The sequence below is a fragment of the Salvelinus fontinalis genome, chromosome 3 (genome assembly GCF_029448725.1).
Source record: "Salvelinus fontinalis isolate EN_2023a chromosome 3, ASM2944872v1, whole genome shotgun sequence".
Lineage (NCBI taxonomy): Eukaryota > Metazoa > Chordata > Actinopteri > Salmoniformes > Salmonidae > Salvelinus > Salvelinus fontinalis.
The window spans coordinates 10,978,206-11,006,018 of NC_074667.1; the positions used below are offsets into that span (position 1 = coordinate 10,978,206).

The 27,813-nt window shown below is 42.7% G+C and overlaps 3 protein-coding genes across 4 annotated transcripts in view; 2 read left to right on the plus strand and 1 right to left on the minus strand.

The window, feature by feature from the left end:
- The window catches only part of LOC129838586 (E3 ubiquitin-protein ligase pellino homolog 1-like), a 54,544-nt gene extending 51,842 nt beyond the window's left edge, over positions 1–2,702 (minus strand). Inside the window, exon 1 of the mRNA XM_055905664.1 lies at positions 2,395–2,702. The gene's annotated coding sequence lies outside the window, so the exon portion shown is untranslated. The remainder of the gene's footprint in view (positions 1–2,394) is intronic.
- A 6,762-nt stretch (positions 2,703–9,464) lies between these two features.
- Positions 9,465–12,946, plus strand: lgalsla (lectin, galactoside-binding-like a). Its single transcript, XM_055900591.1, has 4 exons — positions 9,465–9,476; positions 10,968–11,056; positions 11,503–11,689; positions 12,002–12,946. The coding sequence occupies exons 1-4, from the start codon at positions 9,465–9,467 to the stop codon at positions 12,143–12,145; spliced, it is 432 nt and encodes a 143-aa protein (XP_055756566.1). The 3' UTR covers positions 12,146–12,946.
- A 345-nt stretch (positions 12,947–13,291) lies between these two features.
- LOC129838594 (aftiphilin-like) lies at positions 13,292–27,788 on the plus strand. 2 transcript variants are annotated; one of them, XM_055905676.1, is made up of 10 exons: positions 13,292–13,473; positions 15,404–17,249; positions 18,007–18,170; positions 18,665–18,785; positions 19,107–19,163; positions 19,475–19,606; positions 20,887–20,947; positions 21,770–21,853; positions 22,591–22,714; positions 26,080–27,788. In XM_055905676.1, exons 2-10 carry the CDS (start codon positions 15,441–15,443, stop codon positions 26,225–26,227), a joined length of 2,700 nt encoding a protein of 899 aa, XP_055761651.1. In that variant the 5' UTR covers positions 13,292–13,473; positions 15,404–15,440; the 3' UTR covers positions 26,228–27,788. The 2 variants fall into 2 exon arrangements, with proteins under 2 accessions (XP_055761651.1, XP_055761659.1); XM_055905684.1 differs by lacking the exon at positions 21,770–21,853.
- The last annotated feature ends 25 nt before the right edge of the window (positions 27,789–27,813 follow it).

Sequence of the window (27,813 nt, forward strand, 5' to 3'; positions counted from 1 at the left end):
TCTTCTGAAATTCAAACTAAAAAAGCTAGGCTACATCTGTCAACTACTGGTGACATCCTCATACAAGGCACCGATTTAGCTATAGGTAAGGATAACATCCATTTGCTTATGAGCAGCAATGTCACAGAGAACACATGTCATTATACTAGCATACAAATTCGGGACAGAAAGTTACCACTTTTATTTGTTTTCCCCCATTCTCCAACCATCAGTCAGAAGAACGGTGAAAACTAGGGAGGTAATCATGGGCAAAACAAAAGTTCCCAAGCAAATGTGTTTCCCCTATAGCGTTGAAGCAAAATCGGCCAGGTAGGCAACCTTTCCATTTTCCAAGTTCATGGAGAACAAGAAAATTAGGATGCATCCCAAATGGCACCCTATTCGCTATATAGTGTACTACTTTTGACCTGAACCCTATGGACCCCGGGTCAAAAGTAGTGAACTACATAGTGAATAGGGTGCCATTTTGGACGCATCTTGAGAGAGATAAGAGGCGGTGGCTTGTAGGTGCCCATGATTGGACCTTTCAAACACATCAAGTCAACCTTGATAACAGGAGAGGAATGAAGGAGGGGCGTAAGCAGAAAAAGGAATGTGGAGAGGAGAGGACTGGATAGGACCAATTAAAATAGCCTTTATGTCTTTCTGTCCAGTCAGGAAAAAGGGAAGAAAGGGATCTTTCCAGGAATGACTTTCATTAATTGACTTTACCACAGAGGCAGATCTCCAAGTTAGAAAGATTTACAGGCTAGGTGGCGAGTTGTTTAATGTTTTGTCTACTCATTCACTCTCTGTTCAAAATAGATCAGTCACACAAGTTATAACCTAAACATGAACCAACGTCATGAGAATGGTGAGCATGTAAGGGCCCTTGATAGGGAATGTAGGCTAAAATACAGTTATAAGCCATGCTTGCACAACACTACACAAGCATAGGCCTAAATGTTGGACATGGCACACCCAATGTTGCTGTTGTTAACATGATATAGCCTATGAATTACTTAGTAACTTGTAGTAGGCTATGTGTAATACACCATAAGTTACATGTTTTCAGTATGTGCCCCAGGGTTGATGTTAACTAATTGTGTTTCTCTACCCTTTAGCGACTGCCGAGCCACAGAACCCTAACGTGATCCTCACAAACGGAAGGCTCTGAAAGCTCCATCCATGTCCTGACCCCACGTTTGTTTTTCTTCCCGAATCAAGGCATGAAACACACACCCATCCTTAGGGCTTTTCGCCCCAAACAAATGCACTTGTATAACTGATCCCAGCACAACCTGTTGACATACCAGGGGTGAGTCGGAAAAGCATCTTATCTGGGAGGTTGGAGCCGAGTAGGGAGACCGGCCTGATTAAATAAAGGAAACAGATCCAGCCCATTTCAGGAATGGAAACTCTGGTGAGAGTGATATGATGATGTTATTTTTAAACTCTCCCAAGCATCCACAGATGATGTAGTCCACTACTGAGGAATATAGTCAGACGACAGTATGATGATGCAAAGCCAGTTGTCTAAGACACCACAATCATGAATCAAGTGCTTATAATAGACTAGAGGAGCAAAGGGAATTTCAAAGTATAGACAGTAGGCTACTAACAGCCCTACCATACTCAGATGACAGCCAGTTGATATGAAGCCAGTTTCTCTTCAAATAGGCCTAACCTTATATAGAGAAGGGTCAAAGGGAATTTCAAAGTAAAGACAGTATATGCTACACACAAACACAGCTCTATTATGATAGGGACAGCAATGAATATGACTGGACAGTTGAGCAAATGAGCCGAATTTGGGGGAACAAAAGAGGGAATCACGAGGCCAGATGCTCGAGCAAGATGATGCATGCAAATCAGTTTATGTTGTGGGAACAATAGCCCCCAGCTGGGCTTTCTCCGTGCGGGCCAAACCAGCTTGTCAACCACACAAGGGAAAGAGAGACCCTTTATTGTGCACAACCAGTAACGTAATATGCATACTTCAAAAGTGCCATAGACATTTCAAGTACACATACCTACCTTTCTCTTATTAATAGTTAAATGGGTAGGTAGGCTACTTGGTTTTCAATGTGTGAATGATGACAATGGGCTAATAACCAACCTCATTTGAGGTATTTCTTACTGCTGGAAAATGTTGTCATTGTTTGGTTTCTGTGCCATGAATAGACTAACTTGAAAGTAAAAAGTGATACGTTGTAGGCTAGGCCTACTATGGGTAACGTCAATAGTCGACAAAAAAAAGTGTAAAAGGTGTGCAACAATTAACGTTAGGCTACAATTTTATATTGTACTGATGATGACAATAACTTTCCCCTGGGTAGCCAAGCAAATTGCAGTAAAATAACACGTCAGCTACATAAGATAAAGCACATTTTATGTGTTTCAAACTCGCCTTACCTAATGATAATCCGACAGCATCATCTGGACTTTCCCGATATTCGCTCGAAATCCAATTTGAATGCTCCAGTTGAAAAAAACGCACACCGAAGGATGAAAGGAAAGCGATTCTGTCCGTGCTGACCTAAACACCGAATTGTCGAGTTATTTTTACATTCACCTGATAATATATTAATGTTTATAACGTTGTTATATGCTGTCCAACTATTTTCGCTCTAATGTATTTGTAAACGGACTCAGTGTAGGACAATACTGGAGTGAGTAATCTTCACAATCGCGTCTTTGCTCCAGTCTGCTCGTGCTCACATGAAGTTACGTCATGAGACGCGTCGAAACGTACCATGGGCCTTGTAGTTGTAGCCTAGTCTACTGGAAATACCACACGCACGCACACGCACACACACACACACACACAGTCTTGTACAACTAACCTTGTGGGGACACACAATTCAGTCCCTTTCAAAATCCAAATTTCCCTAACCACTAACGCTAACGCTAATCCTTACCCTAACCTTAACCCTAAACCTAACCTTAACCCGAAAATCTAACCCTAACCCTGAACTAACCCTAGCTCCTAAATCTAATTCTAACCCTGACACAAATTCTAACCTTCACCCTAAACCCCCTAGAGATAGCATTTAACCTTGTGGGGACCAACAAAATGGGGACCAAGTCAAATGTTTGTCTGTCAATGTGTGTGTGTGTGTGTGTGTGTGTGTGTGTGTGTGTGTGTGTGTGTGTGTGTGTGTGTGTGTGTGTGTGTGTGTGTGTGTGTGTGTGTGTGTGTGTGTGTGTGTGTGTGTGTGTGTGTGTGTGTGTGTGCGAGAGAGAGAGCGAGAGCGAGAGAGAGAGAGAAAAATACTTAAATAATCCCTCTTCTGCAAGACAGGACTCCTCCATACAGTGACTTTTGAATAACCTCTTAGTTCAAAATTTCTTGGTTTGCCTCTGCATTTGATTGGGGGGAAAATGGTAGGTCTTCTTCACTCTTGCTTGCTTGTCTTTGCACAGATGTATTCCTGCTTCAATATCTGGAATTTGTCCACACTTTCAAAGAGCTCTTCACACCATACTGCCGAAACCTGAGGGCCATTTTTTTCCTCCAGCAATGAAACACACATCAACATAGCAACAGCGCTGCATTTGGGTCTTACGAGTTCAGTAGGAGCATAGGGTGCAGCGAATGTTGTGCTAATACTAGCAAATATTACGTTTCCAAACCACTAAATGATTGTATGCCTGACCTTTAAGCTGTTGTTATGCAGTCATGGAGACTGTAACCATGAACACTGTATATGTTTACATAATGTTTTAAATACCACAAACTTGGAAGACGCAGAAGTTTTCTTCTCTGGATTCTTATGTGTGTGTATGGGGGGGTGCATTTGGGAAGTGAGGACATTTGGCTCACTCACAAGGAAAAATGTTATTTTAGGCTTAGGGGTTAAGTTTCGGGTTAGGGTTAGAATTGGGGTAAAAATTTGGTTTAGTGTTAGGGGTTATGTTTAGGGTAAGGAGTTAGGGTTAAGGTAAAGGTTTAGGGTTAGGGGTAAGGAAAGTAGAATTTGGAATGGAACTCAATTGTTGGTTGGTCCCCAAAAAGTCTTGACAATTATAGTAATACTCTGCTGTGTGTGTGTGTGTGTGTGTGTGTGTGTGTGTATGTGTGTGTGTGTGTGTGTGTGTGTGTGTGTGTGTGTGTGTGTGTGTGTGTGTGTGTGTGTGTGTGTGTGTGTGTGTGTGTGTGTGTGTGTGTGTGTGTGTGTGTGTGTGTGTGTGTGTGTGTGTGTGTGTGTGTGTGTGTGTGTGTGTGCATTTGAGAGAGAGAGAGAAAGGAAGAGAGAGAAACCAGGATAAATACGTTATCCTTGTGCTTGTGCTGTACATGTATATAATAACAGCATATGTAAAATGAGGTGAAATAAGTGAATACACCACTGCAGTACACTCTAAAATGAAACAGTTGAGTGAATAGGGGTGGGAGATGACAAGCTGAGACAATACATAAGCTCAAGCGTCGGTTTCTGCATTGTCATTGCCAATGAATCAATGCCTGCCCTCTCAATAACCTTTTCATAAGTGTGTGTGGGTTGGAGCTTTAATATGTAGTTGATGATAGCTGAGTCATGGTTGGCTGTGGTGTGTGAATAAGTCTCTGTATCGTACTTGAAATGAATAACACTTAGGTTTGATTATCTGTTCCGGATTTCCAATGCCTTTTGTTTTTCCTCTAACTCTCATTTCATTGTTGGGTAGGGAGGTTACAATAATGTTCCCAATACTACATTTTACCAGACAAGAACAAGGCAGTCTGTAGGCATTTGCCTTAAGAAATGTGTCAAACAATGCTGTCAGTGGAATACACTGTATTCCTATTGCCTAGCAATAACAGTAAAAGCATCACAACCTATGACAGCAATATCATCACTACATGTACAATGATATTGTTTACAGAATTCTCAGAAAATGTATTACATTTTATTTGACAAAGAACCAAAGGGCTATATAGGCCATATAAGTTAAATGTTGGGAATATCTCACTAATATCTCTTTTCATCCAGATGTTTTCTCACGGCTCTCTTATTTATTTATTTTCTTTTCTTTTCTCTTCTACATCCCTCCTCTTTCTCCTTATCTTTCCATCTCTCTCTACCAGCCAGGCGCTAGTGTAATGGATACGTTCTCTGAGCGTGGCAACGATGACACGGCTGGTTTCCAGGTCACTGTGGGACCAGAGGCCATAGACAATGTGATGTGAGGAGAAAAAAGGTGGGCGTGGGTAGCAGTTATAGTGGTAGTGTATCAAATAAGATCATTACAAGAGTGAATAGTGGAGAGGGCAAGTAAGATTAAAGATTTGTCTGTTTGTCTATCTGTCCTGTGTCCATATATCTGTGCAATGCCTGATTGGTGTGCTTTTCCAATAGAAACCAAACCCAAAGGTTTTGTCACATGGCGTGGTCACATTTCTTGGACTGCACAGGATCTGTTGAGGTGCAATGAAATACACATACAGTCAGTACATGGTTCATGGGCTCCATGTGTGAACCCAGACGGCAGACCCACACTGAGTAAGTTGTGCCATCTAGTGTTAATTTTGTAAATACATGGACATACATTGAGTATATACATCGAGTGTACAAAATATTAGGAACACCTGCTCTTTCCATGACAGACTGACTAGGGGAATTCAGGTGAAAGATATGATCACTTTTTAAATCCACTTCAGTCAGTGTAGATGAAGGTGAGGAGGCAGGTTAAATAAGGGTCTTGAGACAATTGAGACATGGATTGCGTATGTGTGCCATTCAAAGGGTGAACAGGCAAGACAAAATATTTAAGCGCCTTTGAACAGGGTATGGTAGTAGGTGCCAAGTGCACCGGTTTTGGTATTTTAATATTTTATTAGGATCCACATTAGCTGTTGCAAGAGCAGCAGCAACTCTTACTGGGGTCCACACAAAACATGAAACATAATACAGAATGATATAATACAGAAAATCATTAGACAAGAACAGCTCAAGGACAGAACTACATACATTTTTAAGAAGGCACATGTAGCCTACATATCAATGCATACACACAAACTATCTAGGTCAAATAGGGGAGAGGCTTGTGTGCCGTGATGTGTTGCTTTATCTGTTTTTTGAAACCAGGTTTGCTGTTTATTTTAGCAATATGAGATGGAAGGAAGTTCCATGCAATAAGGGCTCTATATAATAATGTACATTTTCTTGAATTTGTTCTGGATTGGGGGACTATAAAAAGACCCCTGGTGGCATGTCTGGTGGGATAAGTGTGTGTGTCAGCCGCCCTATGGGACTCCCAATCATGGCCGGTTGTGATACAGCCTGGAATCGAACCAGAGTGTCTGTAGTGACGCCTCAAGCACTGAGATGCAGTGCCTTAGACCGCTGCGCCTCTCGGGAGCTGAAATAAAAGATCCCAGAAATGTCCATACGCACAAAAGCTTATTTCTCTCAAATTCTGTGCACAACTTGGTTTACATCCCTGTTAGTGAGCATTTCTCCTTTGCCAAGATAATCCATACACCTGACAGGTGTGGCATATCAAGAAGCTGATTAAACAGCATGATCATTATACATGTGCACCTTGTGCTGGGAACGATTAAAGGCCACTCTAAAATGTGCAGTTCGATCACACAATACAATGCCACAGATGTTTCAAGTTTTGAGGGAGTGTGTAATTGGCATGCTGACTGCAGGAATGTCCACTAGAGCTATTGCCAGGGAATGTAATGTTAATTTCTCTACCATAAGCCGCCTCCAACGTCTTTTTAGAGAATTTGGCAATACGTCTAACCGGCCTCACGATTGCAGCCATGCGTAACCACGCAAGCCCAGAACCTCCGCATCTGGCTTCTTCACCTGCGGGATTGTCTGAGGGGGGAACGGGTGCTAAGGAGTATTTCTGTCTGTAATAAAGCCCTTTTGTGGGGAAAACTCATTCTGATTGGCTGGGCCTGACTCCCCAGTGGGTGGGCCTGGCTGTCAAGTGGGTGGGTCTATGCCCTATCAAGCCCACCCATGGCTGCGCCCCTGCCCAGTCATGTGAAATCCATAGATTAAGGCCTAATTTATTTATTTAAATTGACTGATTTCCTTATATGAACTGTAACTCAGTAAAATCGTTGAAATTGTTACATGTTGGGTTTATATTTTTGTTCAGTATACTTAAGTATCAAAAGTAAATGTAATTTCAAAAATATACTTAAGTATCAAAAGTAAAAGTATAAATAATTTCAAATTCCTTATATTAAGCAAACCAACTGGCCCCCTTCTTGTTATTTTTATGGATAGCCAGGGGCACACTCCAACACTCAGACATTATTTACAAACAAAGCATGTGTGTTTAGTGAGTCTGCCAGATCAGAGGCAGTAGCGATGACCAGGGATGTTGTCTTGATAAATGTGTGAATTGGATACTTTTCCTGTCCTGCTAAGCATTCAGAATGTAACAAGTACTTTTGGGTGTCAGGGAAAATGTATGGAGTAAAAAGTATATTATTTTCTTTAGGAATGTATCACGTCTCAGGATATGACCCAGATGCAAACACAGGAGGCGGATAGTACAGTTCTCAGATTATTTATTAGAAACACAGGGCAGGCAAAGGGCAGGTCGAGAGCAGGCAGAGGTTTGTGATCAGGTCAGAGTCAGGCAGGTACAGGACAGCAGGCAGGCTCGGGGTCAGTGCAGGCAGAATGGTCAAAACCGGGAAAAAATAGGAAACAAAACTAGAGAAACAGGAAGGCGTGAATGAACGCTGGTAAGACCTGACTAGACAAGAACTTGCCACAGACAAACAGAGAACACAGGTATAAATACACAGGGGATAATGGGAAGATGGGCGAAACCTAGAGGGGGGTGGAACCAAGCACAGAGAGGTGAAACAGATCAGCGTGTGACAGAATGTAATGATGTAAAAGTAGTCAAAAATATCACTAGTTAAGTAAAGTACAGACACCCACAAAAATGACTTAAGTAGTACTTTAAAGTATTTTTACTTAAATACTTTACACCAATGAATTTAGGACAGTATAATTTTACTTTATCTCAAAAACATGTGACATCGCTGGAGTTCCGAAGATGACATAAAGCAGTGTTTCCCAGGAAACATAATTCAAATTTTCTGAATTCAAGAAACTCATATCAAAATTTGATCATGAAGCGGAACGGTACGAGCACAGGTTGGTGGTTTTTATTTTTAAAATATATTTAGTATCTCCATAGACATTTTGGATTCTACACACACCAAAGGAAAGCCTGACCATGTCAAAGATTGAGAATTTCAACTATTTCTCTCAGACTAAAGAAGCCAAATCAGACTACAGGTCTTTTGGCGATGGACCAACACACAACCTCATAAGACTGGCCAACCTGAGGGTGTGAATGCATACGGATAGTTTCAGAGATGACCTGACCATTGATCCTGTTGACTCTTGGAAGTCTCAACCCTACTACCCGCAGAAAGTATGGATGTCCTTCGATGAGATACAGGCATGATGCTGACCACGTGTCTCCAAATAACCATGTACAATAGATAACCTGGCTTCTACATTTTGGTGAAACTGACAATAAACCAAAGGATGCATGTCTAACTATGTCACACAGGCGAACTTCCCATGGCACATGCCTCCTTCACCCCCTGAGCAGAGGAGAGCCTCCAGCATTTGAAGCGACATGGAGAAGGCCCATTCACCCAGCCCTGTGCTGCAGAGTTCCACCCCAGAGGAGAGGTGCTTCTTCCAAGAGAGCCGGTTATGGAAATATGTTTTTGTCCTCCACCTCGTCCATGAGCCAGAACACTGTCTCTCCCCGTGGGGGACTATGAGATGGAAGAGGAGTAGATCAGCTGCCAGAAGAGCCAGGATAGGGACCAGGATGTGGCTTACCTTCCAGTTGCCATCCAGGGACAGCTGGTACAGAAGCCTCTCTCAGTTTTATCGACTGTTAGAAAATACATATTTTTTTCTTTATTATATTTAATTGTGGTCCTAGACTGATTTCTAAGTCAATTTTTACAATATGTTGTTTTTTATCCATTTGTTTCCACTGCATAAAGTGTTATTCATACTTTTGTTTAAAAAAATGTATATATTAATAGGCCCTTATAATAAGGCATAATAAATGTAAAGTAGATATAACTGAACGCATTTTTAAATAAATATTTTGTAGCCTACATAATAAATTGATTGTTGATGTTTACTTTGTAACTTTAAAAGGGCACTGCCCCATTCTATCCCACTATAATTGAAAGAGAGCTGGAGGATAGAAAAGAGAAAACAAAACTATCTGATTATAGTAAACAAGAATTAGACGGATTAGGTTTTGATTTCGTCAGCAGCTTTCAGGTCAGAAACTAAGCAAGACGCAAGATAGGAGGTCGCCGTTCGCAATAACCGCATGCATACATTTTTGAGCAAATCCCAACATCACCGTCGCTGCTGTAGTCTACCTGTCAGGTCACTTCTGCTGTGCGTATTACGTTGGTGCGACAGACAGAGCACCTTTCAGCTCAGCTGATCATTTTTTCCCTCCATTTGGTCAAGATGGCTGAACTGGTAAGTGAATATGAGAAATATGTTTGAATTTATTCACAAGATTGTGTAGCATAGCCCAGGCCTAATAGATACAGACCTTTGGGAAAATTGAATAGATTAATTTAAATATAATAGAATATCTAAATTCCTCAACAAGGTAAGTGACTGGACTAAAGGTCGCTCAAGTGCTACTAATAGACTACTTTATCACTAATTCCCACTAATAGACTACTTTATCACTAATTCCCAATGGAATGTAGACTCGAGTTTAACACCATCTGCTGTAATTTTTCAGCACGTGCTGATCATACGAGGCACGCACACACGGATGTCGGTCTTGTCGACATCATGCAGCAGCATCAATTTATTATGTCGCCTTCAATGTGCTCCGTGTTAATTATTTATTTCAACAAGGCAATAGGTGTTTTCATACCAATCTAGGCTATGATCTATCATTTTAATGTAAAGTGCAATTTTCTTGAAAAGTGAGCAGTGTGTTCTCTGTTTGCTTGAAGCATACAGACTACTGTTGAAAAACATGTAAACCACGTATTATATGTGCTTCCCTTTCTAAAGAGAACTGTAGCTACTGGTGACCATCCTAACAAATCTGATAGAAATAAATGCAGTCCAATCTCCCTTGACCAAGAGGTTGTGCAAAGACTGGTAAGCGTCATGTTATTTTGATGAACATACCAATATGAACCTATTCTGAAGAAAGTTTTTTGAGTACCTGAGGGATGTTCAACATTTTTTATTTATTTTATTTATTTAACCTTTATTTAACCAGGTAGGCAAATTGAGAACACGTTCTCATTTACAATTGCGACCTGGCCAAGATAAAGCAAAGCAGTTCGACACATACAACAACACATAGTTACACATGGAGTAAAAACAAACATATAGTCAATAATACAGTGAAAAAAATAAAAAAATAAGTCTATATACAATGTGAGCAAGTGAGGTGAGATAAGGGAGGTGAAGGCAAACAGATATATGTATAAATAAATAAAAATATGAAAGGCCATGGAGGCGAAGTGAGTACAACACAGCAAGTAAAATAAAAACTAAAAAAAACACTGGAATGGTTGGTTTGCATTGGAAGAAAGTGCAAAGTAGAGACAGAAATAATGGGGTGCAAAGGAGCAAAATAAATTAATAAATAAATACAGTAGGTAAAGAGGTAGTTGTTTGGGCTAAATTGTAGATGGGTTATGTACAGGTGCAGTAATCTATGAGCTGCTCTGACAGCTGGTGCTTAAAGCTAGTGAGGGAGATAGGTGTTTCCAGTTTCAGAGATTTTTGTAGTTCGTTCCAGTCATTGGCAGCAGAGAACTGGAAGGAGAGGCGTCCAAAGGAAGAATTGGTTTTGGGGGTGACTAGAGAGATATACCTGCTGGAGCGCGTGCTACGGGTAGGTGCTGCTATGGTGACCAGCGAGCTGAGATAAGGGGGGACTTTACCTAGCAGGGTCTGGATGTGTGAAGAAAAAGTATGGTACTTTGTTCTCAGTCAGTTCCATTCAGTGGTCGTATCAGAGGTGGCATGAGGCCTGGAAAGGAGATCATTGTGATGGGGATAGTGAATCCTGAGCCTGACAGGTACATTGGACACACCCACATCATACCTGCATACCAAATGGAAACTTTTTCCCTATAAAGTGCACTACTTTTGACCAGAGCCCTGGTCAAAAGTTGTGCGCTATAAAGGGGAAAGGTTTCCATTTGGGACGTCGAGCATGACTATCCTTTATCAAATACCAGTTAGCTCAGCTACAAATAATATGTAGTGTGAGAGTATCTTGATGTGGCTTCCATACAGTACCTTAGAAAAAACCTGCTCTAAGTTGTATTGGAATTCTATTGCCATGTGGAGTGGGAAAATGCCACCGATGTTGGGAGGATGAAGTGTAAATGTCAGGATTGTAATCCACTTTGTACAAGGTCAGTAAGTATTGTATATGTAAACAATGAAACACAAAATACATAACAGACTTAGACTACCTTTTCTAACACACTTACCTTTTTTGGTCTTTGTGGCTACCCAGCTTTGACATCAGTTTGGCCTGTGGGTGTGGCACAGTAGATGAGGCTCCTCCCACTGATGTGGCATTGGAGCTCTGTGCCATGTTCGAGGACCTCCAGTTCCTACGCAAGGCCTGTGTTTCGGGAACCTGGGGCGACGCTGAGAAGCTCATCCCCTACTTCCCCTTCATCGAGGACCAACCTTTCCTGGTATGTGGAAGATCTTCATTTCTTCTCAGTGGCTCATCTTTGTATTCCACCCTTTGATAGTGGCACTGAATCCTGCAATTTATAGCGTAGGGTTATGATTATAATATAGGTTATAATGTGGTTATAGCATAGGGTTAGGTTTACATTGGAATAAACAGAAACATTTAATATTGTTTCATACGATTAAGCACATTTTGAGAACACTGAAATAAAGTGTCAGGTGTCATTCAGGTTCAAGAAGGTAACACATGATTTAAGACTCACAATACAACAATATGGCTGAACTTCCTCCCCTCGTTGTTTCTTCCCTAGATCGAGGTCCATTGTGAACTACTGCGTTTCCGTGTATTTGTGGATGGACACCAGCTCTTTGATTTTTACCACCGGGTGCAATCCTTACTGGACATTGACACATTAAGGATTAATGGTAGTCTGACCATTACCAAACTCGGATAGAGGGAAGAAGGACTGTGTAGGATGCACCTTACAGAAGTGGTGATGGAACCTTGCCTGCCACAATCCTCACACTTAGCAACAATGTGGACATTGGCTTGAAAGCAATGTCTTAGCCTCTTTGAGCCTTAGCTGACAAAATCGATTGCAATGCAATGTTCTGTCTTTGGATTTACTATAGGATGTAGCCTACCTATTTCTGTTAGTTGTGATTTATTTTTTGTTTCATGGTATTGAGTGCTGTTGGTTTGAGATGGTCATGAAATAAAAAAGCTTCCAGGGTAAAAAGAAAACTTTAAAAGATCAGAGATCTTGAGCAAAACATTTTTGGTGTTAATGAAAGCTCTCAGGAGGAATTACATACTGCTCTGAACATGAGGATGAAAATGACATTTAAATAAAGGACATAGTGTGTCCTTTATTTTATAACATTTTGATTATATTGATTAACTAATATTGATTAACTTATAATTACAATATACTACATATTTCAGTATAATATAATATTTAAGTGTAATTGGAAATTAATAATTGAGTGATTATGAAGTAATTAATAACTCTGTGGAGTATTGTGCTTACACAGTGACTTTTCAGCTCTGCAATAATTAAATTACATTTCTTTTGAATCATGGCATATTACAATAATTTCATGAACTATGCCAGTAGATTATATTGCAGGGGCACAGGTTATTATTAAAGAGTAGAATGGTGATTTTCTATTCCCTCGCCTTGATGCTTGACAATGTCTGTGTATCTTGAGAAGCTCTTTCAGTGGCCTATTCATTTTCAATTAAAATATTTGAATCAAGAGCCATGTGTCATAAATTAATCTGTTAATTTTGGAAATGTAAATTGTGGATTGTTTCAAATTGAAATGATTGAGGATTATTAAAGGCCTAAAGAAAGGAATGCAGCACAGTATCTTTTTGTTGCTCAGTTGACCAGCTGCTTGAATGGGAGACCTAAAAGAAGCCTCCAATTTAGTTGAGTCATTTTCTATTAAGGTATCTTTACCTTTACTCAAGTATGACAATTGGGTACTACTCACTATTACTACTGCCAGTGCAGATGGATTTTGGACGCAGATTATTCTCCACTCGTCCATGCGCTCCAGTATGCTCTGTTTCCCAAGTAGAGGAAAAACCAAAAGCTCTTGTTGCATGCTGGGTAATATTCGGAGAGCGAAGGGGCCAAAGTAGGATCATCATAACCGGCTGACTCAACCTTAGCTAGTTGTCTCAGTCAGAACGAAACCACCTTGCTGTCTTGTTTTAAGTCTGAAAAGTGTCCACTTCATCTGAACCATGGGAATGAATGGTCAAGATATTAAGGTATGACGAAATGTTTATTGGTACACTGCCAACCAACCCGGATACGATGAGACTAGCTAAGGCAAGCAAGCTAGCGAGGGACGGGAGGACAACTTGATAGCTAGCTAACAGTTAGCTACAAATGCCAGTGTATTAGCAAGCATCAAAACGACCTACCTAGCTACTTTGTCACTTCTGCCCTCGATCTCGAATCAATGTAGAAAAATATTTTCATAATATTTTAGCCTACTGCTAGTTTGCTATCCATTCGCATAGACTGCCAAGTTGTTGTTATTAGCTTGCTAGCTACGACATTTGTGCTGGCTAGTGGTAGCTAGCTACACTGGCTACGTATCTAGCCAGCCAGTTAGCTAGCTATCCCCCCTGCCCTCCCCATCTGATGGAGAGTAAGGTGTATGCCAGCCATGGCCTGTTTTCCATTCTAAGACTGGCTGGCACTTAACGTTATGGTAATGTAACTGTTAGTTAGCATAATCAAAGTTATTTATTCAGCTAGTTGGTTAACTATCTGGTTAACGTTAGCTATTTGGCTAGCAACTAACTTGCTTCCAGTTGTTACCTAACCAATCTTTGCTCGGCTAAAATTGAGCTAAATAGCTAGGTTGTGGGTTAAGTATATAGTAGGCAACAAATTATCATAGGGAGGGTTGCGTGTTCTCTTTGTTTTGTTTACCCGGAGGTTTCTAGGTAGTGGTCTGTCATCACCTGTAGGTTTTAGGCTTGTTGACAGACAGTCTAATTTGGTGAACGAATAACTAACTATCTGGACAGGACACCTGTTTCTGATGTGTTAATTAGTTAACAATGTTGTATTATAAACAGATTCATGTTGCATTATAATATGTTGTATTGTAAACATTCATGACACATACCATATCATGCAATCATAGAGCCCATAATAAAGCAATAGGCAGTGCTATTTGTTGTGAATAGCAATACAATAGCTATGTATCAGATCATTTGCCTTTAATGCCATCTTGCTTTCTTACACAGTATCAGAAGCCACTTCGAGTAGCCTAGCGTTTTAACAATGTTTCAAATGCCTTCCAAGGTTCCATGTCAAGGCTTACTAGGCCTAAGATCTCTAGTCAAAGCTTCACGGGCATGAATTCTCTGTTCTAAAACATTTGTGTCCAGTTTTGACTCAGAACTGTACTTTCAGCGCTCTAGTCTGGATGCGAGTAAAGCACAATTTAGGCTTAAGAGTGCATTGTGCAAGTTTAGCCTTGAGCATCCAAAAAGAACATCAATAGTTATTATTTTTCTATGCCCTATGTCTGGTTTAGTGATGAATTCAAAATTGTCAAGGAAATGGATCACACCTGGAGGCACAAAACGCCTAGGCCTATGCTCTAAGTCTAATATTTCAAAAGGAAGCGTTCAACATATCTTGACAGGCCTATGTCAACATACAAATACTACATGCACACAACCCTTAGGTCAATGCAAACACAAATTGGGTACAAAGTTCATTGGTTGAAGTAATTAGGCCAGTAAGATAAACAAAAAAAATATTTCTACTGATAAAATAAATTGTAGCTCATTTTCAGTTCTCATTTGCTACTATTTAGGTAGGTCATAAGAAATGAGCGCTCAACATTGCCTTTCGGGCCTTTTCTACATGACAACACCACTTCGCTATTATCACTTAATTACTGTCAATTTGAAAACAATCTGTCCACTTAGCCTGGAGAGCATTTGGTAATTTAATTTGGGTTAAGGCTGAAGCAACACACCGGGCAAAGAAAGCAGCCTAGATCCTAGACTCCACCAGACCACTTCTAGGTCTGTTGGCTAACATGTTGTCGTTTTGTAAATTCAGACTTTTTAGCCTTGAGAAATCAGTTTTAAGATAGAAATAATGACATTTCTTCCATTTATGTGCCCTTCATTGTTTCGGTCACACTGACTAGTGTCTTTCCCCTCCTAGGTGTAACCTCAAGGCGTAGTGTGACTGCTTTAGGACCATGGAGCCGGACGTGATCCGCATGTACTCCTCTTCCCCACCCCCAATGGAGGACGGAGCTGAGGAAGAGGACGACGAGTTTGGGGACTTTGGGGGCTTCTCTGGAGTTCCGACCAGCGCCAGCTTCACTGAGTTTGACACCCTAGCGACCTTCAACCAGACCGCAGCCTTGGCCGCCACCTCACCACCGGAACTCCTCAACAATGGAGGGGTGGTTGGGTTGTCAAAACTCAGCTCAGGTCCCGTGGGAAGGGGTCCTGTGGTCAAGCGCTCCAACTCCAAGTCAAATGGTGTCGTGCCGGGAGGCTGCCAGTACGACAGTCCTTCAGAGAGAACTGTGAATGTGGAGGAGTTAAAAAAGCTTGCCGACCACACTCGAGCCAGTAATCATTCTACCTCCCTGGACATATCTGTGAGGAGTCAGACTGACAACATAGACAAGCCTGTCGATTGCAATGGTGGGGTCCCGGAAGTTCTGACCAACGGCTTTGCTACTTTTGAAATAGAGGGAAGCACATCTTTGCAGAATTCGATCCACTCTAATAAGAAAGGAACCACCACAGAGTGTGCAGACGAGGACGACTTTGCGGATTTCTCTGCTTTTTCTAACGCAGACGTTCAAGGACACTCCAGCAAGGTGACAAACCGCACCAGCGAGAACTTGGACAATCCCAACCGGGACGAACGGCTGGCAGAGGACGCCTGCCAGCAACGGAGCCAGCAGGTGCACTCTAATGTAGAACAGGGAATCAGCTCAGGGGACATTGTCAGGGACACTCACTTTATAACTGGATCCAACGACATCGCTGGCTCTGATTCTCTATCGCACCCTGCTGAGGCTCGAGACACTGACGAAGGCTTGAGCAACGGGGACGGGGGCTTTCAAAGAGACACTGCTAACTCTGAACAAAGGAACGTAGAGCCGGACTTTTCACACAAGCACTCTGCTACTGAGGTGGTTATTAGTGAGGATTCTGCTCCAGAGGAGGTTTGTGGCGAGGACTCTGCCTCTAAGGCACTTTATGTTGACAAACCGGTCGCCCAGAATGGTGTGGTTTTTGAGCAGTTGGAAGAGGAGGCGGAAGAAGAGAAGGCAGGTGTCAGTGAAAACAGGGTTTTGCCCAATATAAACGATGATGGGAATGGCGAGCAAGCAGATGAGAAGCCGGGGTCCGGAAACGAAACAGAAACAGAAACTGAAACGTCTTTCGGCCGACCTCTGTCCACAGATGCCCTTGAGGAGTACGGCGACATCAGCACGACGGGCTCGGTGCCCTCGCCGCCGCTCCAAGAGGGAACGGCCACGCCTGCTGACCACAGCCAACTGCTGGAGGACGACGACGGTGAAGACTTTGGTGACTTTGGGGATGTGGGCTCTTTTAGCGGACAGGGCTTTGCTGACTTTGACCGGCCAGAGTTGCAACTAGAGGAACAACCTGCACCTCTCACACAGGAACTAGTGGACGACGACAAAGACTTTGGCGATTTTGACGCCCCCAACAGCCACATTGGTGGTGGGAAGGCAATTGAGAACGAAGATGGGGGGAAGTTTGCAGATTTTCCCGTCAGCGACAGTTTTGCCGACTTTAGCTCGGCTCCTGTTGGTGCGGACCCCGATGCAGATGCTGGTTGGAATGCCTTTGATGAGCCTGAACAGGGTCAAGAGGAGGGCGATTCCTGGGCTGCGTTTGGAGAGAAGCCGACCACCACTGCTCCTTTGGAAACGGTTGAAGACGAGTGGCAGGAGAGTGAGCCTGTAGCAGCTCGTCCATCCAGCAGCCATCAGATCAGTAGAAGAGACAGTCAATCGGTAAGTTTTTCTGTGCAAGTTTGACCACTCAGGGTTTGAACTCGGTTCTCCTGCGCACCACAATAACATATTACGCCTCTGAGCTAGACGCTCAGGGAGCCAATACAAGTTGTCAAGTCTCAGGCAAGATAACTCATCACGCAAGTGTCTTTCTGAACCACCTCCGTAGCATTCATAAATGTAGCATACTTGACAGGAAGGTAGTGGTGTTTAAAAACCCATCTTACTGTAATCGAAGGTGCCCTATTGAATGTTGTTGTATTGCACTATCCAGGAAAAGTATGCTCAGGGACACTTTTAGGGGAATTCTGACGCTCTCGTGACGTTTATCACTGGAGTGGTAGAGAGCCGTACACCTGCCCTCCCTTAGGAATGTGACCAGGCAGGGAGTTCCACCTTTTGAAGTACATACCATTTAACAGTGCCCCTCCTTGTCCTTGCTAGTGGAGTCAAGCACGACAACAAGATTTGAAATGTGTTGATTGAGTCACGTCAGTGTTAGTCATTGCTGAACATAATAGAATGCAGCTTTATTGTCCATCGAAACAGAAATTCATATTTGAGCTGTCTGTCTATTGTATTGTGCATCCCCTGTCCAGCAACGAGGCTAACTGCCAGCTGCCAAACGTGGTAACAGTAGACTTATTCAACCCGTATCTTATTCAGCAATATTGATTGTTATTACGTGTTTGTTATGTCACTGAGCCAGTGTCTTCTTCAACAACGTTGGTTGTTATCATGTGTTTGTTATAACCAGGCGGCGCTGTGCGGTCGGCTGGAGAAGCTTTTTCAGGAAATGTTCCCCGACGCACCTGCCCCGCAGGTGGGGGTGGAGGTGGTCCCTCTCAAAACCCTGCTGGAGCCTCCTGCGAGGTTACAGCAGGAAGAGCATGAAATGAAGAGCGGTGTGCCAGACAATGGGTGAGAGAAATACCCCCCTTTTTAATGAGGGCTGGGACGATACCACTATTGCAATATTTTTTCCGTGGCGAAAATTAAAACACGAAGCAGGCCAAACTCTTTGATCCATAAAAGCCTGCTGTATGTAAAATATTGTGTGCTATAACTAGGAAAATAAACAAATGTGACTCTGGATGACAACGTAATTACGTTTGTTTCCAACATTAGGGCTGTTTTCCTAAAGAAATTAAACCGCTTCGTGTTTTGTTTCCTTGCCACGATACTAACGGGTATCAGGATACTAGTGTCGTCCCGACCCTAATATCCCATAACTACACACAATCTCATCAATACACAGAAAGACTCACCAGGTCTGTTCTATCTTTTTTTATACAACACAAATATACTCTTACTGTGTCTGTATACTATGCGGTCAAGAATTTTTGCATATTACTATGACGTATTAAAAAATAAAAAATACATTCCTGCTTTGTCATCGTCGTCTGTTGCTGCAGGGACGTGTTGTGGAGGCAACTGCTGGACATCCACGAGGCGTTTGGCCTGCGGCACCAGTGGGGAGGCTCGCACAGCAACAAGACACTACTCTGCTCCCTGGGCATCGACATTAGAAACATTGTGAGTTCTGCAGCCATTCAGAAGTCATCACATAATATGTATCCCAAATGGCACCCTATTCCCTATATAGTGCACTACTTTTGACAAGAGCACATAGGGAATAGGGTGCCATTTGGGACATGCCACTCTCCCCCTTTCTGTGACCTTTGTCCTTTTTTTTATTAATGGCTCTGTGGGAGAGAAAAAAACACTAACCATGATTGTATTGCGAGAATGTTTTGACTTCTCGTCTGTCAAATGAAAAAAAAAGGCTGTTTGTAAGACTATTTGCAGCAGAGAGAGGACGAATGATCGTGAAATGTGTTCTGTGTTACCCCACAGCTGTTCACAGGTCAGAAGAAGCAGCCAGTAATAGTTCCCATGTATGCTGCCAGCCTGGTGAGTTAACTATGTGCTGCAAGGATGTATTCATCTCCCCCTTCAAACCACTTACTCGCTCCCTCAATTGTTTTTGCCCCTCTTGTAGAAACGGACCAAGAGACAAATTAACCCAAGGATTATAACATTTAAAAAAATTCTGGTGACATTTCTGTCAACTGGTTGCAAAAAGTTTTTCCCTGACATATCCTACAAATATATGGTTGCAACATTCCGGGAACCTTCCCAGGTTTAAAACAGAATTGCTCAACCCAATACACATACCAGTATTTAGTACGTTTAGGATGTAACCCTGCCTCTCTGTTACCTAGGGCATGCTGGAACCCACCAAAGAGCCAGTAAAACCCATATCAGCGGCAGAGATGATCACGTCCATAGCACAACAAGCACCTCCAGTGGCCCCAGCAGAGATCATAAGCACTAGTCCACCAGACACAGCCCAGGTTGGACTCCTACATTGAATCACTATGGTCCTTTTGGGGTACAATGTTTGGAATTTTGATCTTTTGTGATTTTTCAGGCCTTTTTTTAGATGCATTTCTTCTCATCAGTAGTATATGAGTATATACCAGGGCTCTCCAACCCTGATCCTGGAGAGCTACCATCCTGTAGGTTTTCAATCCAACCCTAATGTAGCACATCCGATTCTAATAATTAGCTGGTTGATCAGCAGAACCAGGTTAGTTACAAACTGGGGTTGGAGCGAAAACCTAGAGGAGAGTTGCTCTCCACCAACAGGGTTAGAGAACCCTGGTGGTATATACTGTATTGCAGAGGAGGCTGGTGGGAGGACCTATAGGAGGACGGGCTCAATGGATTGACTGGAATGGCATAAATGGAACCGTGTCGAACATATGGATCCACATGTTTGACTCTGTTCCCTTTATTCCATTCCAGCCTTTACAATGAGCCCATCCTCCTATAGCTCCTCCCACCAGCCTCCACTGCTGTTTTGGCTGTAAGGCCAATTGTCACAACTGTATACAATGAATAGAGAGAGTGTGTTTATATATATGTGTTCTACGGTAGGTCTAATGTAGAACCTGAGGTGCTTTTCAAACAAGTTATACAAGGGTTGAGTTCATGTCCTTCAAGATGTGCAGGCATTGCATCAACCAATGGTAGCGTGCCACATCATCGACTGTGCAGCCGGGCATCAGATGGCTCTGTCATATGGGTCGCGTTCCCCTGCTCAGACATTGCATGCATCATCCAATGGTTGGGTGCCACATCTTTGACTGTGTCATCGACTGACGGATTGCTATAACATATGATGTTGGTAAGCTGATATGTAAAACACCTATCCAGGCGTTGTAATATTTGGCAGGCGTCAGCAACGCCTGGGCAGAGGAACGTGCCCATGAAGTGGTAAGCTGATACGTTAAATACCTATCCAGGGTTGTAAGATATGGCATCGGTCCGCAATGTAGGCTGGTAGGAACTCAACCTTAGACTGCTGAGTTGTTGTTAAAGGGTAGAAGCTAGGGGAGGACGGCTCATATTAACGACTGGAACGGCATCAAACCAAGTGTTTGATTCCATTCCACTGATTCCGCAAGCCCGTCCTCCCCAATTAAGGTGCCACCAACCTCCTTTGGTAGAAGCAGTCCGTTAGCAGGCTTCCTGAACATCTGCATAGGCAAATCACCTGTTGACAAAGCTGTTCGCGTTTACTGGGTGTCTCCACCCTCTTCTGAGCTTGTTTGTTCCCTCTCCTCACCAGGAAGTGCTCCCGCCCGTCCAGTTTGACTGGAGCAGCAGTGGCCTTACTAACCCCCTGGACGGTAGGTCCCTCCCCCAAACCACCAGCTGAGTTAATGAACCATTGTCCCCATTGGCTCTTTCCAGAGCTAACCTATTTCTTTTTTCCACCACTCAAACTGTTTTGTCCAAACACACAAGCCGCCTAGACCTGCTTTTGCCTGTTGTCTTCCATTAACTTCCATGGAGCAACATCATCTGATGTTTACTTCATCAACCATTGGTCATTACATGTTACAGTTTTACAGAGTTACATGGATTTTGTTGTGAGCACTATAGTATAAGATTACAGAAAATCCTTATCTACATGCTCTGATATTTTGTGTATTTCATTGCCATATTGGACCATTTCTGATTTCACTTATCATATACAGATGCATAAAACATATTTATCTCATCAAATCTTCTCCTTATGCCTTTTGTTGTTAGCAACAAATCAAATTATTTTGCAATTTAGCTAAATGATCTGCACAGTTCATGCTACAAAGCCATGATGGCTGTTCATGCTTTAAAATGTCAACACAGATTTTTCATTAACCGGTAGATAGAATCTCACAATATTTTCTCATTAACACGGTCAGTTAGCTTGCCCTGGGTCATGATCATTTGGCATCAAACGGAATAAAATGGAGGGAGTACCTGGATTTAAGCATAATTTTCAGTTGCAAAATGTTTTCAAACGTTTCTTGCCCACTGAACACGACCCATGTGCTCTTTCTTTGTAACTAATACTAATGACCAGCTCAGCTGCATGTCTTTTTAAGTGTGTCTCTTTCCTGACTTCTTCTTCTGTGTTATAACCCACTGCCGCCTCGGTCTGCCTGTTTGCTATGTTGAATGTCAAGCGAGCGGAGGCTCGTCTCTGCTCAACCTCGATTTCTTTGGGCCCGTGGAGGACTCTGGCCCAAGCAGCTCCACCTCCATCCCAGGTCAGCACAGGAAACTCCAACCCCCTGACTGCCAGACTCTTTCATACATTTGTCTGAATCCCAAATTGACCGTACACCCTATTCAGAGACCCGAGAGGATTGGATCGGGGTAAACAATACAGTGATAATTCCAGCTATCTAATCATAAGGCAAGGTGGACCTACTATCATTATATGGCTTACACCCATTGAATCCTCTGAGGTCTTCACAGGTACACAAGGTATAGAGGTCTAGGATAAGTCCTTATTCTTTCCCGATTCCTCGTGTCCTCTTACCTCTCTGTCAAAATGCACTGGGGGAGGTCAGAGAGGAGGAAGCTTGGATCTTCTCCAATGAGTTTTGGGAAAGAGGAGAGGACTGAGGGACGATGCGAGGAATCGAGGAAGGATGCTTGTGAAAGAGCCTCTGCCGTACTCACAGATTTCTCTTCTACTACTATTTGTTTTAGATTTATTTGCTTAGATACTGACCTCACTAAATCAAGCTCTTCTTTTTTCTATGTGTTAATATTACCAACTGAATCAAACCCTGAATCAAAATATTTTGGAATTGGCTACTCTGAAGTTTAATAAAGTGCACCCCCCTCCCTTGTTTTGAGTGGAATATTAGACACTGTATATGTCTCAACTAGCTCCCTATTCCATATATAGTGCACTACTTTTGACCAAAGTAGGGCACTATATAGGGGATAGGCTGCCATTTGGGATGCAACCGTTATAATGTGTTTGTGTGGTTAGGTGTGGACCCAGAGCTGTACGAGCTAACAACCGCTAAACTGGAACCCAGTGGCTCTGGGAGCCGTGTGGCTGACGCCTTCGCCCGCCTTATGTCTACTATGGAGAAGACCAGCACCTCTACCAGGTTGGTCTATTACTGCACCTCAGACCAGCACCTCTACCAACCAGGTTGGTCTATTACTGCACCTCAAAAAATTATGCATGCAGGGCCGTGCAAAGACCTTTCAAGGGGAAGGTGCTCAAAATGACCCCCCCCCCCCTTAAACAAAATAATCTACATTCATAACAGACTGCCTCTGTAGTAAAATATTTTAGCATATGCCTATTTATTTCTGCAACACGCTCACTCTTCACAAATTGTAAGCAAGCTACATCACAGTGCCTCCTAAAGACATGATTGACATCGGGAAAATAGGGTGGGCCATCAGCTGATCGTTGATGATTGGTGTAAATCTGCTAGTTAGCTAGCTCGATTATTTTACTCATTGTGAAGCGCACAAATTATTGAAATGACAGGCTACTTTGACACTGAGCATCAAAGATCGATAAAAATGACCTTGTCATTAATCCATCAATAGCTTAGGCCTAGGTGTGTGAAGACACATTTGTACGATATGAGGAAATTATAGTCCTAAAACGGGGTGGCAAACCTGACGACGTCACAACGACTTGGTGCAGTGGGTTCAGAACAACAATGACAAAAACAATACAAAATAAATTAAAGGGCACTTTGCGAGTGGGAGGGCAAAGGGGGGCAGGTGCTCAGATACCGGTAGACCGCTATTTGTGCACATGCCTGTATGCATGCATGACTAAGTCACTGTGGATTAAAACGTCTGCTAAATGGCATATATTACAAATGGCACCCTATTCCCTTTATAGTGCGCTACCTTTGACCAAAAGTTGTGCACTATAAAGGGAATAAGGTGCCATTTGGGATGTGGCCAGAGTCTATTGCACCCCTTGGAGTTGGAGAGTAGCAAAACAATACAAATCCAGAGTTCTAACTTAACCAACATCTCACTCCCAAACATGAAATCAAGTTTTATTTGTCACATGCGCCGAATATAACTGGTGTAGACTCGACAGTGAAATGCTTGCTTACAAGCCTTCCCAGTAATGCAGAGTTTTAAAAAATTAAATAGTTACACGAGGAATAAAATGCACAATAAAATACACACGAATGGAGCTATATACAGGGAGTACCAGTACCAGATCAATGTGGAGCTATATACAGGGAGTACCAGTACCAGATCAATGTGGAGCTATATACAGGGAGTATCAGTACCAGATCAATGTGGAGCTATATACAGGGAGTATCAGTACCAGATCAATGTGGAGCTATATACAGGGAGTACCAGTACCAGATCAATGTGGAGCTATATACAGGGAGTACCAGTACCAGATCAATGTGGAGCTATATACAGGAAGTACCAGTACCAGATCAATGTTCAGTAATTGGGTAAGTAATGATGCTATAAAGAGGATAACAATAATATATTTGCCATTAGTTAGAGCTAATACTTTTAAGTCAAAAGTTACTTAGTTAAATGGCGAACAGACATAAACAACCCTGGTATTTATAGACGTGCAGGGTTGGAATGACTAACCACATTCTTGTGGTGACCCTTTGAAACAGTTGGTCCACTAGATGGAGACAGATTTTCTAACGCCACTGTCGGAGCCCCTCAGCAAAAACAGAAACGTCCTCTCACTGTCAACTGCGTTTATTTTCAGCAAACTTAACATGTGTAAATATTTGTATGAACATAAGATTCAACAAACTGAGACAAACTGAACAAGTTCCACAGACATGTGACTAACAGAAATGTAATAATGTGTCCCTGAACAAAGGGGGGGTCAAAATCAAAAGTAACAGTAACTATCTGGTGTGGCCACCAGTTGCATTAAGTACTGCAGTGCATCTCCTCATGGACTGCACCAGATTTGCCAGTTCTTACTGTGAGATGTTACCCCACTCTTCCACCAAGGCACCTGCAAGTTCCCGGACATTTCTGGGGGGAATGGTCCTAACCCTCACCCTCTGATCCAAGAGGTCCCAGACGTGCTCAATGGGATTGAGATCCGGGCTCTTCGCTGGCCATGGCAGAACACTGACATTCCTGTCTTGCAGGAAATCACGCACAGAACAAGCAGTATGGCTGGTGGCATTGTCATGCTGGAGGGTCATGTCAGGATGAGCCAGCAGGAAGGGTACCACATGAGGAGGTTGTCTTCCCTGTAAAGCACAGCGTTGAGATTGCCTGCAATGACAACAAGCTCAGTCCGATGATGCTGTGACACACCGCCCCAGACAATGACGGACCCTCCACCACCAATCGATCCCGCTCCAGAGTACAGGCGTAACGCTCATTCCTTTGACGATAAACGTGAATCCGACCATCACTCCTGGTGAGACAAAACCGTGACTCGTCAGTGAAAAGCACTTTTTCCAGTCCTGTCTGGTCCAGCAACGGTGGGATTGTGCTCATACGTTGTTGCCGGTGAGGACCTGCCTTACAACAGGCCTACAAGCCCTCAGTCCAGCCTCTCTCAGCCTATTGCGGACAGTCTGAGCACTGATGGAGGGATTGTGTTTTCCTGGTGTAACTCAGGCAATTGTTGCCATCCTGTACCTGTCCCGCAGGTGTGATGTTTGGATGTACCGATCCTGTGCAGGTGTTGTTACACGTGGTCTGCCACTGTGAGGACGATCAGCTGTCCGTCCTGTCTCCCTGTATCGCTGTCTTAGTACAGTACGGACATTGCAATTTATTGCCCTGACGACATCTGCAGCCCTCATGCCCCCTTGCAGCATGCTTAATGCACATTCACGCAGATGAGCAGGGACCCTGGGCATCTTTCTTTTTATGTTTTTCAGAGTCAGTAGAAAGGCCTCTTTAGTGTCCTAGGTTTTCATAACTGTAACCTTAATTGCCTACCGTCTGTAAGCTGTTAGTGTCTTAACGACCGTTCCACAGGTGCATGTTCATTGTTTATGGTTCATTGAACACGCATGGGAAACAGTGTTTAAACCCTTTACAATGAAGATCTGTTTAGTTAGTTCGATTTTTACGAATTATCTTTGAAAGACAGGGTCCTGAAAAAGGGACGTTTCTTTTTTTGCTCAGTTTATATGGGAGCGAGACAGACACATCTGTAGTAGCAACCAGAGAGAGCTTGCTACATCTTGGCTCTTTCCTTGATTCCTCGTGTCCCCTTTTTCTCCCCTCTGACCTTCTCCAATGCGTATTGAGAAGGTGGGCACAAGGAATCGAGGAAAGAGGCGAAACCCATTGGAATCTGACTGTGGCACATTAAGTTAGTGAAGGATGAATGTATGTGTCCCAAATGGCACCCTATTCCCTATGCACCTCGGTCAAAAGTAGCGCACCACAAAGGGAATATGGTGCTATTTCGGATGCATCCTGTGTTTGTGTGTGTTTTCCAATAAAAATGTTGTCCCTCTCCTTCTCTCGGATTCTGCAGAAAGCCCCGGAAAGAAGAGAACCTAAGTGAGGAGGCATTGAAGGTGATTGCAGGGCTACCAGACCTGTCCTTCATGCAGGCCAAGGTGCTGATGTTCCCCACCACGTTGACCCCCCTGGGCTGCTCCTCTGACCCTACACCTGACTGATCCCCCTTCTCCTTATCACTGTCTGTCATTCTATCGCTATATCATGAAGTTACCATTTTTGCTTCCATGCCATCATCGTTTTGTTATTTTCAGTTTTAATCAAGTGAAGCATTTACCGATTGTCCTTGTGAATGGAGAATGGTTAGTCAGACCTAGACTAGGCTTGTAAAGCGAAGCTTCGTCAATAGCAGAACATATTAAAACAGTTTAACTTCTAGATCAAGGTCCTAGAGAGAGGCCGTTAGTTAATAATAGGAGAATCAATGTGTACATAATCAGGGACGAATTGCGTTGTTTTTCGAAGGTGGCTTTTACGTGTGTCAATGTTTGTCTTTGTGAGGAAATGAAACACTGGTTGAACCTCTTCAAAGGGAGGCTTGAATAAAGTGAAGTGGCATATACACTGAGTGTACAAACCATTAGGAACACCTTCCTAATATTGAGTTGCACTTCCTTTTGCCCTCAGAACAGCCTCAATTCGTTGGAGTATGGACTCTACAAGGTGTCAAGCGTTCCACAGGGATGCTGGCCCATGTTGACTCCAATGCGTCCCACAGTTGTCAAGTTGGCTGGCACACATACACAATCCATGTCTCAATTGTCTCCAGGCTTAAAAATCCTTCTTTAACATGTCTCCTCCCCTTCATCTACACTGATTTGAAGTGGATTTAACAAGTGACATCAATAAGGGATCATAGACCGACCAGGTGAATCCAGATGAAAGCTGTCATGGAAAGAGCAGGTAGTCCTGTTTTGTTCACTCAGTGTATGACTATATACTTAAACAAATATATATGACTTGAAACCACACTGCCTGCAAAATCCAGCTGAATGTTTTTTTCCCCCTGTTGTGTTAATGGCCTTAGTTTTATTTTATTTTACATAGGGCCTAGATTTGATCCTTAACTTGATTTCTTAACCCATGGCTAAAAATGCGCTGTTAATGTATGCTCATTCTTTTAAGTCCGCGATTTAACTGTAGCCCGTTTTTTTCCTTATGCCTCCCATTGGTGCAGTCCATGGAAATGGCGGTATGTCAGACAACTGTTTTGTGTTGAATTCAATTCTTTGAACTTTTTTTCCTGATTTGGGGGCGGGTGGTAATGGGGGGGGGGGATCATGTTTTATTGGTTTAAACCACTGACAGATTGAAATGACTATCAGTATCATAGCTGGTCTGAGTGAAGGTCGGCCTACATTACAAGGGAATAAGGGACCAATTTCTGCTTCCATGTGTCTGGTTTTACACTTTTATGAAGTGCTTTTTGAAATTTTGCTGTCATTCTCTAACATTTTTTTTTTTTTGCGATTTATTTTACCACTGTCAACCTGTTCCCAGGAGGATTTTGCACATTGTAAAGATGAAATGGATGTAATCATAGTTCACTGTGGCTTTAGACTGTGTACTATGGACTGTAAAATGTATGGGGAAAATTCCTATGGAAAAAATGATTAACTTGAAGAGCCTGTAAAAAGGTTAACATGCATGCCCGGGTTCTTTTCAGACTTAAGTGTGTAAATTTACTTTTACTGTACACAAATTAAAATAATTTAAGAGAAAGTGCTCAATGTTCCATTACTCCTCC